Raw genomic sequence first — 18,065 nt, 5'->3', positions numbered from 1 at the left:
GCTGCAAGTGTAAGTAGGCATGATGAGTCTTTGCTTAGTGAACATTTCCAAGCAGGTTATTTGTTAAATTATTTTGCAGAGCGTTTGCAAAAGGATGAGAAATCAGATTGCCGTGAGAAGACGTTCAGATTTTGTGGTGACCACAACTACAGTGTGGGAGGTCGAGATGGATGTGTAGCTCTATTTCGTGTGATCTCTATCCGCACTGGGCTCTTCCCCTTCTGTATAGGTGTGCCCGGTGTAAGTGTTGGTGGTTTCAAACAGGAAGAAGCCACGCTGGCACCAGTGACAGCCCGCAGCGGGTTTGCTGCCCTCACTGGTGTGGCTGTACGGGTGGCAGCAGCAAACCTAGATGGACAATGCCCACAGCAGCTAAAGCGCTTATCAAAACAGTAACCTTGTGGCTGGACACTATCATACTGTACGCATGCACGGGCACTGGCCTACAACAGCCACAGGTGCAGCAACTGCTCGGTTGAAAATGTTTAACACTCACATTATGATTCCCCTTGAGGTGAATCCAGCTGAAGAAGCTCCTGGTCAAAACCCACGCCCTTATGAAGCCGTGGCACTCTCGCTGATGCTGCTTGGCCATTCACAGGCTGCACTCTGCATCCAGCTCCTAATGGGATTTGACTAGAATAAACAAATAAAGGAACTCTCCTAGGCAGATGTTTTTCATAAAACCAGTCTCTCTGCAGAGCTGATGTAGAGCACAGACAGACAGAGAAAAAAGCATTACAGGGGAACCACGAAGCAGGAGGAAATGATTGGAAGGGGTGGGTGCTAGATCATCATTGACCAGCTGTGACACTGTGACACGGAGCCATTGCCTAACTAGTTACACAATCTGAAGCTGTTTTTCCTTTGTTACTGACATTTTCTCAATCACTTGTTGTTTTTTCTCTTTAACCACGCTTCCACCAGGCTGTCATCATAGTTTCAGGTGTCTGACCGGATGCCATTAACCCTGCTAGACTTCCCTATTTGTGGTTTTCTAGATGTAATTTAACATTCCACATTTTAAGAAGGGTGAACGTGTTATATGAATATTTGTCTCGACCATTTTTTTTCATTATAATATCACTAGGGAAGTGCATTTCATTTGAACAGGACCATTGCAGTACCAGTTTCTAATCCGCCTTATGAAATACATCTTTGCCACTGTGAATTTTGTTTTTTGTGTTTGGATTAATAAGGTCAGCAGCATGAAAGGCACATGTGCTGGAGGTGAGCAGGGTGTGCGGTTCTTAAAGGATTTGTTTTCTTTCTTGTTGATTGCAAAGAAGAACATGAAGATACTGAGAGGACAGGATGAAAATGCAGTGGAGGTAGTAGAGTTGGAGTGAACCAAGGTGAGTGGAGCGAGAGGACAGAACAGGTGTCTGAGACGTGTTGGGCAGAGTTTAGCTGGATTAGGAATATGAAACAACTGTTGGGAAAGAGTATAGTGATATCCAGGATACCTGTGTGATAAAACATGATGTTTATCAGGCTAAGCACGCACCTCAGCCTCCATAGCCTAGTGCTTTACCAGAATTCTGATTTGTACTCTTAGTACAATTGAAGACTTGGCCACTGTGATTGTAAAAAAAACAAAAAGCTTGAAGTCATAAATGGGATGCAAATGCTGGAGACATTTTGCTTAAATTTGTTGAGGAAATGTGAATGGATCCAGAAATGAACATGGCCAGGAACAGGTGATGTTCATTGAGGAAGGGCGCAAGCAGCAACCCTGGGAAGCTCAGCCCTGGAGCGCAGGGGGTGGGACGGTGTCCAGGAGGGGGGATACAGTGTCCCTCTCCGAGCCGGCTGCGAAAGGCAGAGACGTGGGGCAGGTGTCTTGAGGCTTCCTCCTGTACTCAGCACTGGTGAGAACACACCTCAAATCCTGCGTTCAGTTCTGGGCCCCTCACCACAAGAAGGATGTTGAGGCTCTGGGGCGAGTCCAGAGAAGAGCAACAAAGCTGGTGAGGGGCTGGAGAACAGGCCTGATGAGGAGCGGCTGAGAGAGCTGGGGGTGTTTATCCTGGAGAAGAGGAGGCTGAGGGGAGACCTCATTGCTCTCTACAACTACCTGAAAGGAGGTTGTAGAGAGGAGGGAGCTGGGCTCTTCTCCCAAGGGACAGGGGACAGGATGAGAGGGAATGGCCTCAAGCTCCACCGGGGAGGTTCAGGCTGGACAGCAGGAAAAAAAATTGTCACAGGAAGGGTCATTGGGCCTTGGCAGAAGCTGGCAAGGAGGGGGTTAAGTCACCATCCCTGGAGGGGTTTAAGGGACGGGTGGATGAGGTGCTGAGGGACGTGGTTCAGCGGTTGATGGGACTGGTTGGACTCGATGATCCCGGAGGTCTTTTCCATCCTGTGCGGGTGCCGCTCCGGCTCCGAGACGCGGCGGCGGGGCCGGCGGCCCCCGAGCGGCCCGGGGCGGCCCCGGCGCGGAGCGGGCCGGGCCGCGGGGCGCAGGTGCGGGGGGGCGGGCGGCGCGGGGGGCGGGGCGCGGCGGGGCGGGCGGAGCGGCCGCGGCACCTGCGTGCTGGGAGCCCCTCGGCGGGCCGGGCCGGGGCGCCGCTGCGGGAGGCGCCTCGCAGCCCCGCTCCGCCATGACCGACAACATCCCGCTGCAGCCCGTGCGGCAGAAGAAGCGGATGGACAGCAAGCACCGCGGCGGGTGAGCCCGGGGCCCGCGGCGCCGTCGCGGGGTGCGCAGGGCCGGGGGGAGCCGAGGAGGAGGGCAGCGGGGAGGCGGGCGGGCGCTGACAGGTTGTCCTGACGCCATCGCCGGGCGGGGAGGGGAGGATGCTGCCCGCGGGGAGCGGGGCCGCCGCCCGCGGCTCCTCGTCGGGGGAAAAGGGCTCCGGCGGCGTTATCCCCGTTAGAGCCGGGCGGACAAAGCCCTGGCGGTCGGGGAAGCGGGGGCAGCGCTGGGGCGGCCCCGTCCCCCCCGGGTCCCTGCGGGCGAGGCTTGAGCCCGGCTGGGGAACCGCATCGGGGCAGAGACGGGGCTGGCCGAGCTTAACAAAGAATCAGAGAATCACAGAATCACCAGGTTGGAAGAGACCCACCGGATCATCGAGTCCAACCATTCCCATCAATCACTAACCCATGTCCTTCAGCGCCTCGCCCACCCGTCCCTTAAACCCCTCCAGGGAAGGGGACTCAACCACCTCCCTGGGCAGCCTCTGCCAGTGCCCAGTGACCCTTTCCGTGAAAAATTTTTTCCTAATGTCCAGCCTGAACATCCCCTGGCAGAGCTTGAGGCCATTCCCTCTTGTCCTGTCCCCTGTCACTTGGGAGAAGAGGCCAGCACCCTCCTCTCCACAACCTCCTTTCAGGTAGTTGGAGAGAGCAATGAGGTCTCCTCTCAGCTTCCTCTTCTCCAGGCTCAACACCCCCAGCTCTCTCAGCCGCTCCTCATAAGGCCTGTTCTCCAGCCCCTTCACAGCTTCGTTGCTCTTCTCTGGACTCGCTCCAGAGCCTCAACATCCTTCTTGTGGTGAGAGGCCCAGAACTGACCCCAGGATTCAAGGTTTGGTCTCACCAGTGCCGAGTACAGAGGGAGAAGAACCTCCCTGGACCTGCTGGTCACGCCGTTTCTGATACAAGAGGAATACAATATCCTCAGCGTGGGGTGTTGAAATGCGCCGGGGGTGGGACGTGTTCCTGAGGGATGTGTGTGTTCGTACAGGTATTCCCATGCAGGGTCTTAAATATGCCATATACGCCTTTAATACTGCTCGTTAGGAAACTGCAGTGCTCCCAGACAGGTTGGTTTGAACACAGCGGGGTGTGCGGGGTAGCCAGGTTACCAGGCTGTCAGTTAGTGCCGTGCTTAATTTGTCCCTGGGTAATTTGTTTTTTAAACTGGGGTGAGCGTTATTAGTAAAATAAACCAAAACACTAAGGGAAATCCTGGCTGCTGGAATAACAGGAAATTGACACTTCTTCCCTTGTTTGTTATGGGTTTGGTTGATGGTTTTGATTCAGAAATGAGATTGTTCTACATAGTTTATTCGTTATTCGGATTATTCCTTATTGCCAACATTGCTTCTAATAATTGATGTAGCAGCATCCCTGACGGCTCATACTGAGCTGGGAGGTGTGTGTGATGCAGCAAGTAATTCCCTGGTGCCTGTGTCATATGCATCACTGGGCAAGTTCCACAGGGTGCAGCCACTGTGGCATTACATTTGGTGACATGATTGAAAGGAATCAGGGAGAATTGGATGCCTGAGAAATTTCTCAAGGCTTCTTGAATAATGTAATTTTTTTTCCGTAAGGTTCTCTAATCTTCACAAAGACCTGATTATGATGTGGTCAGTAGTGTCTAATTGCCCTCATCTAACCTAACCTATGGCTCGTGGGTTGTGGACTCTACCCGATAAGCAGTTACAGAGGTGGTGTTTCCAGTGTTAGCAAGAAATTATGGCAGCATGAATTTGTGAGGGAAGGTTACTTAGGGTTTTTTTTCAATAGCAGCCTGAATAACTTGGATTTGGGGTTTGTTTGGTATGGTTGCTCTCTTTCAGGATGGTACTTCACAGTAAAACCAGAGTTCCTGATACGTAAGCAGCCAGTGATGTGTTAGTAATTTGATCAAATGATAGTCTGGATAGCAAAGTATTGAAGCCAAGCAAATCCAAATCAGTGTTATAAACCGAAGAACTCAGCCAGCAAATCAGGGATAGTGCCTGTTGTCACAGCCAGAATGGATTCCTGGGAATCCTAGGCCATAACAAAACCTTCTTTCTTCTGTTCTCTGTGACAAAAACCCAAACAGAATCCTTCCAAGTTATGTCACTTGGTACATATGAAAACCCAAGGATAAGTCAGTCTTGAAAGGCTTCACCTTAGCATAGCCCTGACTGCAGTTTCTACTGCGGGGGTTTCCCCCACCAGTGGGGACAAGTTCTCAGACAGAGATTTTTTGTCGGTATGATCTTCTGGAGTAGGGAACAGATTTCTGTTCATGTACTGTCTTCATAGAAATCCTCATGTGTGTTAACAAAAAGGTAAGAAACGCCTCATTCTGAGGTAGGGCAGATGTCATCCAAGCGGGGCTTTCATTGCAGCCTCGACCTCTGTCATACTTTGATGAGAAGCAAGGGAAGAACTTGCACAGTAGCCTTGCAAAGATGAATAATGGCACGGAGAGCTGGGATCGATGTTGAAGAGAAACCATGTGCTTAATAAACCAGTAGGAGAAGTGGCTATCAGTTCCTGAGCGTAACTTTAATGTGGATCTTGCTGCAATCAAAGTCCAAACTCTAAATTCTCCAACCGTATGCTTTGAATTCAGCTGTGTTCTTCCAAAAGCTTTGCAGTGAAAACCACTATGAGATATGTGCCAATTAGGAGGGAAGGATAATGTTAGCTGCAACAGGACTGTTAGTGGGATTCAAGTGAGTCTTAGCTTCCCAGGGGCTGAGCTTTGCTGGAAAGGGAGCAGCAAATTCCCGAAGCACTCCAGATGCTCTGTTCAGTGCATGACACAAGTTTTTCCCTAAATAGTTTATGGTCTCAGGCCACAATCCTGCAAAGTGTTTTTGTGAAGCCAACAAACTGCGGTGCTCATGCTGCCTCTGTGATGTAAAAAGGCCTTGATCCAGAAATGGAGGGGGGGAAGGAGGAGCCTTACAGTAACATTTCATGCAGCCATTCCATTGTACGCGTGTGTACTTTGTCTCTATTTAAAATGTCAAATTCCATTCTAAAGTCAACAGAGAGAGATGGGAGCTCCTGCCCTCCATCTGCCTGCTGAGGGTGTGCCTTGGCGCATGCAGCGCTGGGCTGGCTTTCCACAGATGAGCTGGTTTGCACCGCGGGGCTTGGTGGGTGGACTGCAAGAACCATGCTCCTTATCCCTTCCTGAGCCACCCCAGCTGCAGTGTGAAACAGGGGAATGCTTGAATCGTGTAGAGGTGCATAATAAAAAGGCTAGGTAGTGGTGTGTGGCTCTGTGCTTTTTTTTTTTAAAATCAATGGAAAATTCTCTGTATATTTTTAAAATAATGAAATGTGGAAGGTTGGTTTGTGTATTAAAGGTGCCAAGGGCTTGACAGCTCAGCCTGTGAGGAACAGAAACATAAGCTGAGAAATGTGCTTGCTGTAGGAGTGAATAAATATGTTAACATCGGCGCTATTTTGACAAATACTCTCCCTGTATTAGACAAATGTCATACTTTTTTTCATTTTGGTTTGTTTTACATGAAAAATTATTATGAAAGCATTTCTCATTTGCTCTCTCAAATGCTTCTCCATCAAATGTGCTGCATTTACAAATAAAAACTGCTTCTTGGTAGTGGCTGTTCACCTGGCATCTTGACAGTCAACCTGTGATGTTACTGCTTCTTACGTCAACACAAAGGATGCATTTTTGTAAACAAATATCATCCTAAGTGAAGTACACAGGACACCTTTGTGCTCTTCACCACCTTCCCGTTCGTGTAGATCCCTGTGCAGGTCAAGGGCCACATCGCTTGCGGGACTCAAAGTTTTGGATACAGTTCACATAGAAATACATGCTTTTGAGTGGTTGTGATTTTGTTTGGGGATTTGTGAGTTTGTTATGATTTAAAATGTGAATAACAGTGCTGTATAAGCTTCCTCATTTAAGCTGTCTTTATGAATTTTTTGTGTTCTTTCTGTAAGATAATATTTACAAGTTCATGGTGTACAGTGACTTGCTAGTTTACACTACTTCAGCGGCTATTGCAATGCTATTCTTAAGTGCTTCAGTTGCAAAACAGAGGAAAAATGTTTAGGAATGCGTATTCTAAACTTTTCTATACAACTTCTCATGTTTCTGTAACTTTGTGATTCCCATTCCTGGAAAGTGCAAACTAATTTTTAAGCATCTCTAAGCAGCAATGTAAACTTGCAGGTGTTTTTCTAGGCAATCTTTCTCTTTCAAGGACCTAGTCTTCTCATTCTCTGACAGAAAGTATTTTATTATTCGTAGTAATGCCAGTGGTTCTGCCAGAAAGAGCTACCTTCTTCCAGTGGCCTGAGCAGAAAACTTTGGAGAAATGTGATGGCCTGAGCAGCCCCTCCCCTCATCATGCAGGCCTTCAAACTCATTACCCAGAAATGGTAATATTATTCAAAGAAACAGTAGATCATGGAACTAAGCAATGCCTGCAGTTTTTTTTTTTTTCAGGTAGGAACAAGTTAGTTTACTGGAAAAAGCCAATAGCCCTGGTCAAAAGGACTTCTTATTTAATGAGCACCAGAATAATTTCAAAACATGTTTGTGTAGTTGTATGTGCTCAGAATACTTTGTTTCTGATATCCAACTGAATGGATTTTTCAAAATGTTTTGTTTGGGTTTTTTTGGGGTTGTTTTTTTTTTTTTCTATATTAAGATTATTCAGTTTCTGGAGAAGAAAGGGAAAAGGAGACTAAGTGAAATGTTCCTTCTAGGGTTCACCACCCATCTTTCTGCGTCTTCTTTCCCTTTTGCTCTCAGCATGAGTCATGTTTTGCCATCCCAGCACGTGGGCATCCCGAATTGGATGTTTAGCAGCATCAGCCAGGACTTTACATGCTCAGCGTGGCTGTCTCCTCTCACACAAGAAGTCCTTGGCAGCTCTGGGGGCTGTTGCTTTGGCCCCTGTGAGGGCACAGCAGCCACGCAATGCTGGCTAGTGCTGGGCTCTCACCGGTGTCGCACCGTGCGTTGTACCAACGCAACCTGGTGCGGTAACAAAAGCAGCTGTGGAGACTGATCCTTACTCATATTGCAACATCGACACATGTAAGACAGAAAAGGTTCAGGTAGTGAAACTCTCCCACCTGCACGTGACCCTGGGTAGGTTAATGAAACTTGCTATTAGTCTATTAAAGCCTGATCTGCCATGACAGCCACTCCTTTCTGTGTAACGTGCTTTGTAAGGTTCACAGATGTCATATAGAGGATTTTAAAGTAGAACTAATGAGCTTAATTTATTCTTCCTTGATAAAGTTTAAGACATCATTGAAAGGTCTAAGAAAAAAAGAGTTACAGCAATGTAATTGGAATGTCTGGGGGGGGGAGGTGATAAACATCTGCCTTTAAGAATGAGCACATGGTTCTTTGCTTGAGAAATGTCTGCATTCTTACTGAAAACTCCTTTTCCACAAGCCGTGAGCAGGCACCTGTGCAATTAGTGTGCAGAGATAACATGCACCGCTTAACGTTCCCTGCTAGACCCAGGTTTGGGTTGTGGGTTTCTGCTCTGTGTCTGCCTGGCAAAGCACAGGAATGTGAGTGGTTTGTGGGACAAGGGGAAGAAAGCAAGATCACAGAATGGGTAAGAATTAAGGCCTGACTAGGTGATCTGGGGATCTTTGAGTGTGCATGGGATAAACATCAGCATTTGCTGATTTTTCAGGAGTGTCAGCCACCAGCGTGAGTTCCTTGCTCAGCACTGCGTGTTCTGGAGGAGGCTTCCAGCCCATGACGTAATGGGATTCCTGAGGGCTGATAAACCTCCCCAGTTAAAGTGTTGCAACGTGCAACTGTTAAACTGTTATTGCCGGTTGTAGTATTGTGTTCACTGGCCAGTTTGTTTTTTGGTTTTGTTTTTTTTTGGTTTTTTTAAACAAATTCCTTTACATTGCATAGAAACCTGGTGCTGAAAGGCTATGCGGGAGAATTCTTAGTAGAAATGCTGGATATTCTTTACTTGACTATTGATAGTACTGATAATTGCCTTCAAAAACTTGCTAGGCAGGAAGATTTTCTTTTGTTTGTCTAATTAGGCTTTCAGTTTGCTTTCCTTGTAATTTAGGGGGTTGCGAAAACTGTGACTCCAACCAGGCAGGAGTCTCACAAAACTGCTATTTTTACACATCAGATTCTCCAATGCCCTTTCTTGCTTGAAATTGCATTATTTTTAGATTGATTCTCAAACCTTATAGTAACACAGCATTTGTTAATTAAAGTTCTTACAGCAACAGATGTCTTTCTGCCAGGAACGCTACAACAGGTCATGTCTTTGATTGCAGAATGTGTGCTAAATTTTGGGTAACTTCACTTTTGCACAATTGCTTCCTACTTCCCTGCCTTTGTAGATGCTTTCTCCTTTAGAATGATGCAAGTGTAAGTAATTTTGCAGTCCTGGGTACTGGCACTCAGACTAGTGAATTTATTATAACGTGGAAAAGACAAGACTAAAAGCAATGTAGTTGTATATGAACAGTTGGGCAGAGTGCACTTTCCCTAAGGTAAAATATTCTGATCAGTTTGAGTGCATCATCTGCCGTTTTCTTTTGCGTTCATGAAGGAAAAATGGTGATAAGTCTTTGAAATTATTAAAAGTTCTGAAATTCTGCTTTAGAGATTTAGTTATTGGTTTGAAGATCTGCCCAGATGTTTGGGAAGTTCTTTGGAGCATATCGGTGAATTTCACCTTGCACAAACAATTTGCAGCACAAGTAAAAAATATATTATAGTAGTACCCTCTTTGAGCCTTATCCTGTTGTAAATATTATGATATAGGTGTGTGGGTATTTTTGCTGTTGAGTACAATCCCTAGAAGAGGCCCAACCTAAAAAATAAACAAAGGTAACTGGTTTCAGATGTCTGATTACAAGGATTGACTGAGTCCCTCTGTAACTGGGAAGCATGTTGTGATGAAATGGGGCATGTGGACAGCGGGTTTACTCTCTTGGGTAAAGTCTCTTACTTGGAGCCTTATTATAGAGGCCATTCTGAATTCACAGTCGTTAACATATGGAATCAAAGCTAATGTTGTGTGGTTTTCTCCACTATGAAAGAAGGAAAAACGTTTTTTTTTCCCCATAAGGCATATCTATTTTCAATTGCGATCCAAATACCACTATTTTCACTATTTTCCATTAAAATTAAAATATATTTGGGTAGAAGTGACTATTTGTCTTAGGTCTTCATCTGCAAACGCAGAAGAAAACTGCAATTATAAGGTAGCAAACTAATAAAATATGCTTCTGAAGTAGAGTTTATGCATTTTAAAGTGTTTTACATCAACTTTCCTGTTTGTCTCTTGTTGGTATCTTGTTGGTATTTGTCACCATCCAAAACTGGTGATTTCGTATTCCTTCGTTATTAACATGTGGGTGCTACGTAATGCTCTGCTATCTTGTCAGCATTTTGGTCTGAAAGCTGCTTTGAGTGACAAAACCTTCTACTCTGTGTTTGGGTGGTACCTGTATGCTTACAGCTTTGGTCTTGCGCACAAACTAGATAAAATCCATCTTTTCAGGGCTCATTTGCTGCTTTTAATGAAATCTAATAATGTCAAAATAATTTGATTATGTGAAAATCCTTTTGTCTAGTTGTAAGAGCTTGTGAGAAATTATCTCACAAGTCAGCCTTGCGAAGTTAATGTCTGTGCCTGCTCCTGGAGTGCTGAGTCATATGGTGACTTCTGGAGCAAAGCTGATTCTTATTCCTCTTATCTACTGAAGGAACTGACTTCACTGATTACACTTCTTTCAATTGATTTGCATCTAGCAGGGCATTAAACATCAAAAAACAGTGTCTTTGTAGGAAACTCATCTTCTGTGTGGTGAGCTGTCAGCTGTTTATCATGCTGCGTGTATCTTATGGCAAGATGGTGACTTCGAGAACCCAATGCTTTGTGTCCTTCCTTAAATAGTTATTTCTCTTGATTAGGTGTGTGTTTAATTGAACTATTGTGGCAGAATGCTGTGATTCAAGAGCAGACCTTAGCAATGATTTCTGGAAAGATGTTTGTAAGAGCTCTGAAGCTTTTGGTTATCAATCCAGCTGCTACTGGCTTTCCGAAATGTCAATGAAATTCAATAGGTCTCTTTTTAAAGGAACAAGAGGGGCTGGGGAGAGATTGGCTTTCACTAAGAAGCATTGATAACAGAAAAATAACCCTTTTGGGTTTTGGGAGGGTACAATGCTGCAGTTTTAAACAGAGAGGCTTTTTCAAGGTACAAGAGGGATCAGTCATAAGTCCTTGCATCTCTCACGAAGTAACCAGTGCTCTATTTAATTCATTGCCTCAAGTAAGGATTCATGACGCTCATCAGTGCGTGGTTTTATTTAAAAAAAATTCCTGTGAGAGCTGAGTTTTCGCTGGTTGTGTCAGATGGAGTGAGGGCCCCATGAGAGAAGAGGGAATCCTTTAGGTAACTATCAGTTTTTGTGAAGTTGATATGGCTTTCCTGAATTCCCATGTAACTTTTATCAAAGGCTAGAAATGATGTTAAATAAATAGCTTTAATATAAGCCTGGATTGAAAAAAGAAAAGGTCAGGTCCAGGTGCTGGGCAGGGCTGCCCAAACTCTCAGCCTCCACTTGTGGTGCTGTGGTGGGACAGTCACGTCAGGAGCTGAAAATACAAATTGCTACAGCTAAACTAATAAGCTGAGGCTGCATAGCTGGGTCTGCAGTGTGTGCTTTCAGTCAGTGAGAATGTGTGTTGTTCATTAGTAGTTAACATACAATTTGCCATTTACATAAACAGAGCTAATGAGTGTAAAACTAAAATCAGTAATCATTTAGTTTTCATAACAGCTCCAACACCATACGAGATGTTTGCTTGTAACTTGGTGGACTGCAAGGTAGGTCTGCAGTGGCTATAGCAGGCAGACTGTCTGTGTTTGGTAGAAAGTCAAGCTCTGGGTTTTAAGATGCTAGTAATATAGCAGATCATGGAGAGATGAGAGGTTGGGAGTTGTAGACGAACTGATGCTCAGCTGTTCAGGCTGATCCGAGGTGCGTGTGTGGGTCACAGAAATGTGTTAAAAATTATCTCATTAATTAATTTTCCTTCTGTAGGTGTTGTGAGTGCTTAAGATGCTGTGGGAGGAGAGACCCAAGGCCTCGTACTGTTTGGCTTGGCCATCCAGAGAAGAGAGAGCAGAGATACCCTCGCAATGTCATCAACAATCAGAAATACAATTTTTTTACATTTCTCCCTGGGGTAAGTGTGAACAAAGTTACTTTTCATCATCCTGTCCCAATGCTTTCCCCAATTTCAGTGGTTATATAGTAGACAGGTCCAGAATCTGGAGCTGGAGGAAATAGTTAGTATTTGGGTTATGGACCTCCTGCAAAGGCTGCCTTAGGGCAGCAGCAGGCTAGGCACAGATCTGTCCTGTGCTTCCAGTACTACTTTAAGACTGCCCTAAGTTAACATTTAGACTCTAGAGGAGCATGCAAAAATGTTTCTGATGCTTGTTCAATATGCATAACTTCTAAACTCCATTAATCTCCTCCCTTCTTTTTTCTTCTTTTTTTTTTTTTTCTTTTTTTTTCCCCAGGTGTTGTTTAACCAGTTCAAATACTTCTTCAACCTTTATTTCTTACTTTTGGCCTGCTCTCAATTTGTCGTTGAAATGAGGCTTGGTGCACTTTACACATACTGGGTTCCTCTGGTAGGTCAATTAAGATTTATTTGTTCAAGAAAATTTCAGTGTTTGATGCAATTTTTTTGTGCAGCCTTTTCTGTAGAGTTTAGAGTCTGCTCCTTAAATCATTTCATTAGCTTCTTTAGGACTGCTTCGTACATGCTGTAGTGTAAATGCCTGTTCTGCTTTAAGCTTTATTTTGTAGAGGCTTGATGGAGGTGTGAGAGAACTCTGCCCTCAACTTGTTCAGCTGAGGAGTGTTAACAGACACAGAGCTCTTGCCACTGGCTGCGGTGTCCGCACGGACAGCAGGGCTTTGTGAAAAACATGAGAAAATGAATAGAGACTGGAATGATGTGTGTGCTGTTCAGATGCAGCTTGAACATGGGATGTGCTCATGGACGGTGTGCGTGGGGTGTTGTGCCCTCCCAGGGTGATCCACGCTTGCAGGAGCCCAGACCAGCCTGGCAACTGCAGTGAAGGACCAAAGGGCACCTTTCAAAAGTGACCTTAATGAGCAGCCATATGCTCAATGATGGCAAATTATGCTCCCCTGCCAAACAGTTTGACCTGCAGCCTTGGGATAGGTCAACAGGCTGCTTCATAGTTTAACCACATTGTAAAAAACAAATGAAAAAACTGAGAACCCTCCCTCCACAAACCTCCCACATTTAAAAATAAATATATAGAGACATACACTCAGCAAGGTGTAGATACTCTTTCCCTCCTGTAAACTATTTGCCTTTTTCGATAGCCATGTGTTTCACCTATGATCAAAGGAAATTTATAATAATCAGTTTTGAAGCGGGAGCTCCCATGCTATCAAAGGACAGAAAGAGGAATAATTGTATAGATGGGCTTCTTAAATCTCTAAAATGCACTGTATGAGCCAGTTACAACTACTTTAATGCTTAAATATAGGTACCTATATATTTTTTTCTTTTATTCCAGTAAAACTATTATTTCTCTTTCCATGTGAATAGCTTCTCTGCTGTAGTTCAGCTTGTAGTGTTGTAGAGTAATTGTGGTTCAGAGGGATGTCAGGTCCAACTTTCTGCTCAATGCAGAGCTGTCTTTACGCTTAGATTGGTTTAACTCGTCTACCTGAGTTTTTAAAAACACCAAGGGCAGACATCCTTTTTACTCTAAAGAAATGACACAAAGCCAACTGAAAATTTATTTAAAAAGCACAGGGCTCTTTCTAAGATGCTGCTTGGGCACTGATTTAAGAAATGGTGGTGATAAAAAATCACGGTTCTATGGAGAGAGCTAAGGAGGAGCAAAGGAAAATTTTTCCTCCCTTTTGGACTTTCAGTGGAGTGAAATCTCTGGTAAAAGCCAGAAGCAAGTGAAAGGGCAGCTTTGAGACATTACTGCTAAAATTCTGTTTGTATTAAAGCCTGGGTCTCACTGAATTTTCTCTCAAATGTGTGCTGTATTGTATTTGCTGTATGAATCTAATGCTAGTTTCCTAAGATCCCATTCCGTAAAGAAAGTAACCGTGCGCACAGAGGATCTGTAGGCAGTTGTGACTTGTCTGTGCCAGGTGAGCAATTAGATTTTGGCATATGAGCTGCCAGAAAGCAGAATGAGAAAGGTCTTTGTTCATTGCTGGCTTCTAATAGGAATGTTGGGGATGGAATGACATATGAGATGACACAGTGAGTTGGCACATGTGGGAATATTTTGGGGCAATTATTTGAAGACTCTTCAAACAGCTGAAATATAAGCTGAAAATAACTGATGCTTTTTAATTTTATTTTGGAAAGCAAATTGTGATTTCTAGGTAAACACAGAAGTGCAATTTGTAAATAGAAATGTTCATTCTTTCCTCAATTTGTTTGTTACGGGAATGAGAGATCTTCCCTGGTGGTGCAAACCAGACAGTTGTGGTCCTGAGCACTGGGGGGTGAAATGCTTCTCTGAAAGTATTGTATTAATGGCTTCTTACTTTCAGTGTTTTTAAATACAGGATTGAACACAGGCATTTTTTAAAAAAAGTAATTGCCCGTTGGTGGGTCTCTGCATTTTAAGATAATGCAGAAACATGCTGCGTTGTATTTGAAGACTGATATTAATTAATCTAAATCATGCAATTAGCAATGCTCCACAGCAAGATTTTCCTAGCCCCACAAAGAGTTGTTTTGCTTTCATTTAAGTTTTTTGTATTTAGTGAAGGATCTGATGTGGGCATTTTCCTCATGACAAGAGGAAATTAAATGACTGCTCATATCCTTAGAAAAGTAGGACTCAAAGCTTAATTAGACAAATGTGTAATTGTTCTATGAGTAGTTCACATTAATACATTTAGAGTGCTTATTGGTGTAGGCTGTGTCTATATACATACCCATGAATACACATGAATTATATATCTGTATAAAAAAAAGGATTATATAAAATTTCTATATAAATTTCTGTATGAAGACATCACCCCGGTTAGGGGAGCTAACATTGATGGCTCTGTGGTGGAGTGAGTACTGCGATTTGAGAGATCCTGTCTTAAACTGGTCTTTTGTGCAACTCCTCTCAGTCTTGGTTATTCACCTGTGAAGTGAGATGAAAGATGTTATTTACACTCTTCGATAAACTTCACAAAGATTTGCTTGGGAGGTACTGGCAGAGTATCATGGTAAAGCTGAGAAATGACCGTAACTTTTTAAGCAACGAGTCTGTTGTCAGTTTATTGGGAGTTCTGGACAGCACCATGTAATATCCCTATAATGATTTAGTGAGAGAAAATAGAATAAGGAAATGCAGATTGTTGGCATTGGTACTGATAAATATTGCTCTTATTAGAGGCAGATGTGATTTTTCCTGACCTTTCATCCATTCTGTTCCCCCCTGCCCACCCCGCTCCTTTTAGGGATTTGTGCTTGCTGTTACCGTCATCCGAGAGGCTGCGGAGGAGATCAGATGCTACATGCGCGACAAGGAAGTGAACTCGCAGATCTACAGCAAGCTCACAGCGAGAGGTCGGCTCAGCGGCTCCAGCACGCCCGCTGCATCCTGGCATGGCTGCAGCAGCGCTGGGGGTTGCAACTCAATCAAACGCTGCTGACAGTTGCAGAAGCAGAGTTCAAGGAATGGGGAGGGGGTTATGGGCTCTCAGGCGCGTGGTTGTATGGCCACGCCACCGCTCCTGCCACTGCGGAGGCCTCGAGGGTCTGGGTGGCTTCTCAAGGATGGCTCCTCGCTGGGCTGCGGGGGATGCTGGGCTTTGCTAAGGGTTTTCTGGGGTGATGCGCAGCTAATGGAGGGGGAAAGGAGCGTTAATTGTCTCTATCAGCTTCAGACCATCATCTTTGTGAGCCAAGGTGTCGAGAGCAGCCAGTTGGTACGTTTTCACGTGCAGGAGCCTGTGTGGTGTGCTGGGGGGTTCACTACAGCCAACACCGGGCAGGCGTGAACTTCCAAGCAGCTGATACAATATTTTTAAACCCTGCTTGTTCCTACCCCCAATGTAGGCCAAAACTTCTTTCCCAGTCATTGCACCTTCTTGGTGAATTAGAGTCAACAGAGAAAATGAAACTGGATCTGAATTGCTCTAGGTTGTAGAGGTGGATGTTTCCAGAATGGAAATGTGTTTTCCTTCCTGCAGAGCTGTGCTGTGAGAGGAGTGCTTCATAACATTGCGTGGAGGAAGGGAGGGAGAGGCAGATACAGCACACAGCATAGTAGGAAGAAACTGAGAATAGGACTATAGTAGATGTGATATGTTGTTCGGGGTTTTTTTGTTTGTTTGTTTTTCTTCCAACATATGTAATAAAGGTGGATCGTGGGTCTTCCCCCCTGCATATGGGTGTTTTGCTTGTTCACCCTGTCAGTAAGAGAGACAGATGTAGGAAGGATTCCTATAAGCTACCAATTCATATTCTTTAATGGAAATAACAAATGTATGCGTAAAAAAGGGAGGAGGACCCATGTAGGCATATGATTTGCAAAAGCATTTTACTAGAAGAATTAATAAGTCTGTGAAAATGTCAGAAGATGGTTATGCAGAAGGAGCTGTCCTACTGAAGGAGCTTGTGAAAACTTAAATTTAAGGTTAAATTTAAGGTGACTTCCTTGACATACTGACACGTTCCATGACTTATTGAACGTGCAGTATGAGTTGAGTTTCATAGTTTTTCCTGGGTTGTACCGGACAGGGACTTACATCGTGAAAGTCTTTTGCTAAAAGAGACTGTGTGATATGATACCACATCTTTTGTGTTTCTTTTAGCAGCGCCTGATACAGTTCCTCAGTATTTTATCTCTTATATTTTATTGTGGACATCATCTTTATGTTCTTTCTCCAACTGTGAGGAGTTCGGAGACCTCGTTTGTGAGTTCAGGCTGCAGCTCCACTGTGTCTGATCCCAGGCTCTGGTCATTGTTTACAACTGTGCCATACCTAACAAAGACATTTAAATTCTTGCTTGAAAAATTGAATGCTGCCTCACTGTGGAGTTACTCCTAATACCATGACAATGATGGTGAGGCCAGGGTTTTGTTTTTAAAAAGGGAATGAACTGAATATAAGCAACTTTTTTTAATTTCCAGATTCTTTGTTATAAAAGTTTATACCCCTGAATTAAGATGCAGTCAACTAGGTGTAGTAAAAATGTGCCACTTTCACTTTTAAGAATAAGGCTGCTTTTTAAACATAATTGCTTACGGCTGTATATATTTCACATGCTGGGAATTATGAGGCAACTCTGAACTAGGGAGTTTGAGTTTCTGAATATTAAATCCCCTTTTAATAACGTGTTCTTACTACAATACTTAAAATGCTTGGCAACCAACAAAAGCCTCATCCAAGAGGAGTGTACTACATCTATTTAAAGATATAAAAGAGTTGCCTTCTGGATTCTATTCAATGATCTATAAGGGGCCTGACCTTTCCTTTAGTTCTTTTCATATTGCTATTACGTTTCCCATGAATGATTTCCCTCCCCCCAGTCCTTTAACTTTTCCAATTTTGTGAAAGAAACCAAGGAGGATTGGCAGCTGGGCACTAGCCGAAAGTCTTAAGCCACTTTATTTAACATGAATTTTGTGTGGAAACAAGGGTGAGACTCTCTAGAAGTATAGTTTAGAGTAGAAAGACATGGAAAATTATTTTTGTTTGCCTTGTGGTTTGTAGAGAAAAGTAATTTTCTGTCTTTCACTGAATCACATTACTTGAGCTTTTTGGGAGACCTGAACCTCTGCTTTCCCACTGGTTAAAACCTTAGCACCTCCGAGAATCACCTAGGAGCAGAGAAGTACCATGTGAGGCCACCATGGCTGGGGGTGGAAGTGTGGTGTGTTTGTTTTATTGTGTCTATTAGTATAATTAGAAAAAGTAAGCAAGCTTTCAAGGAAGCCCTTCATCAGGTCAGAAGTAGAAGCAGCAAATATCAAAATAAGTTGAAAACACCTGATCTTAACCATTAATTTTCAGTGCAGCTGGCAAAACTCCAGGTAGAATTTGCCTTGGACTGTTTACATGCTGATTTTTTGGGGGTTTTTTTTCCATTTTTTTTTGGTTGACTGGCACTGTTCATGCTTCAGTATATTGGCACAGCTCTGTACTGGAAAGGGGCAATGCAGAAGGGTACTGATGTGCAAAAGCCTCCTAAAATGTTGCTATATACTTTTTTTTTTTGGAACTTCTCAATAGCCTCATCACTAAAGCCAGTGTTGTAGGAAGGAGATTAGGTGGAGCTTGACACTGAGCACTGCTGTTCTTGAAGACT

General features: G+C 44.0%; 1 protein-coding gene across 1 annotated transcript in view; it reads left to right on the top strand.

Annotated features, from left to right (window-relative positions):
* The first annotated feature begins 2,554 nt into the window (after positions 1-2,554).
* The window catches only part of ATP9A (ATPase phospholipid transporting 9A (putative)), a 58,091-nt gene continuing 42,580 nt past the window's right edge, over positions 2,555-18,065 (top strand). Inside the window, exons 1-4 of the mRNA XM_069872038.1 lie at positions 2,555-2,671; positions 11,774-11,918; positions 12,259-12,372; positions 15,209-15,317. Of these exons, the coding sequence (XP_069728139.1) occupies positions 2,604-2,671; positions 11,774-11,918; positions 12,259-12,372; positions 15,209-15,317 (436 nt within the window). The 5' untranslated portion in view covers positions 2,555-2,603. The remainder of the gene's footprint in view (positions 2,672-11,773; positions 11,919-12,258; positions 12,373-15,208; positions 15,318-18,065) is intronic.

Source organism: Phaenicophaeus curvirostris, chromosome 18 (assembly GCF_032191515.1).
Source record: "Phaenicophaeus curvirostris isolate KB17595 chromosome 18, BPBGC_Pcur_1.0, whole genome shotgun sequence".
Lineage (NCBI taxonomy): Eukaryota > Metazoa > Chordata > Aves > Cuculiformes > Cuculidae > Phaenicophaeus > Phaenicophaeus curvirostris.
This window is presented reverse-complemented; position numbering and strand designations above follow the sequence as displayed.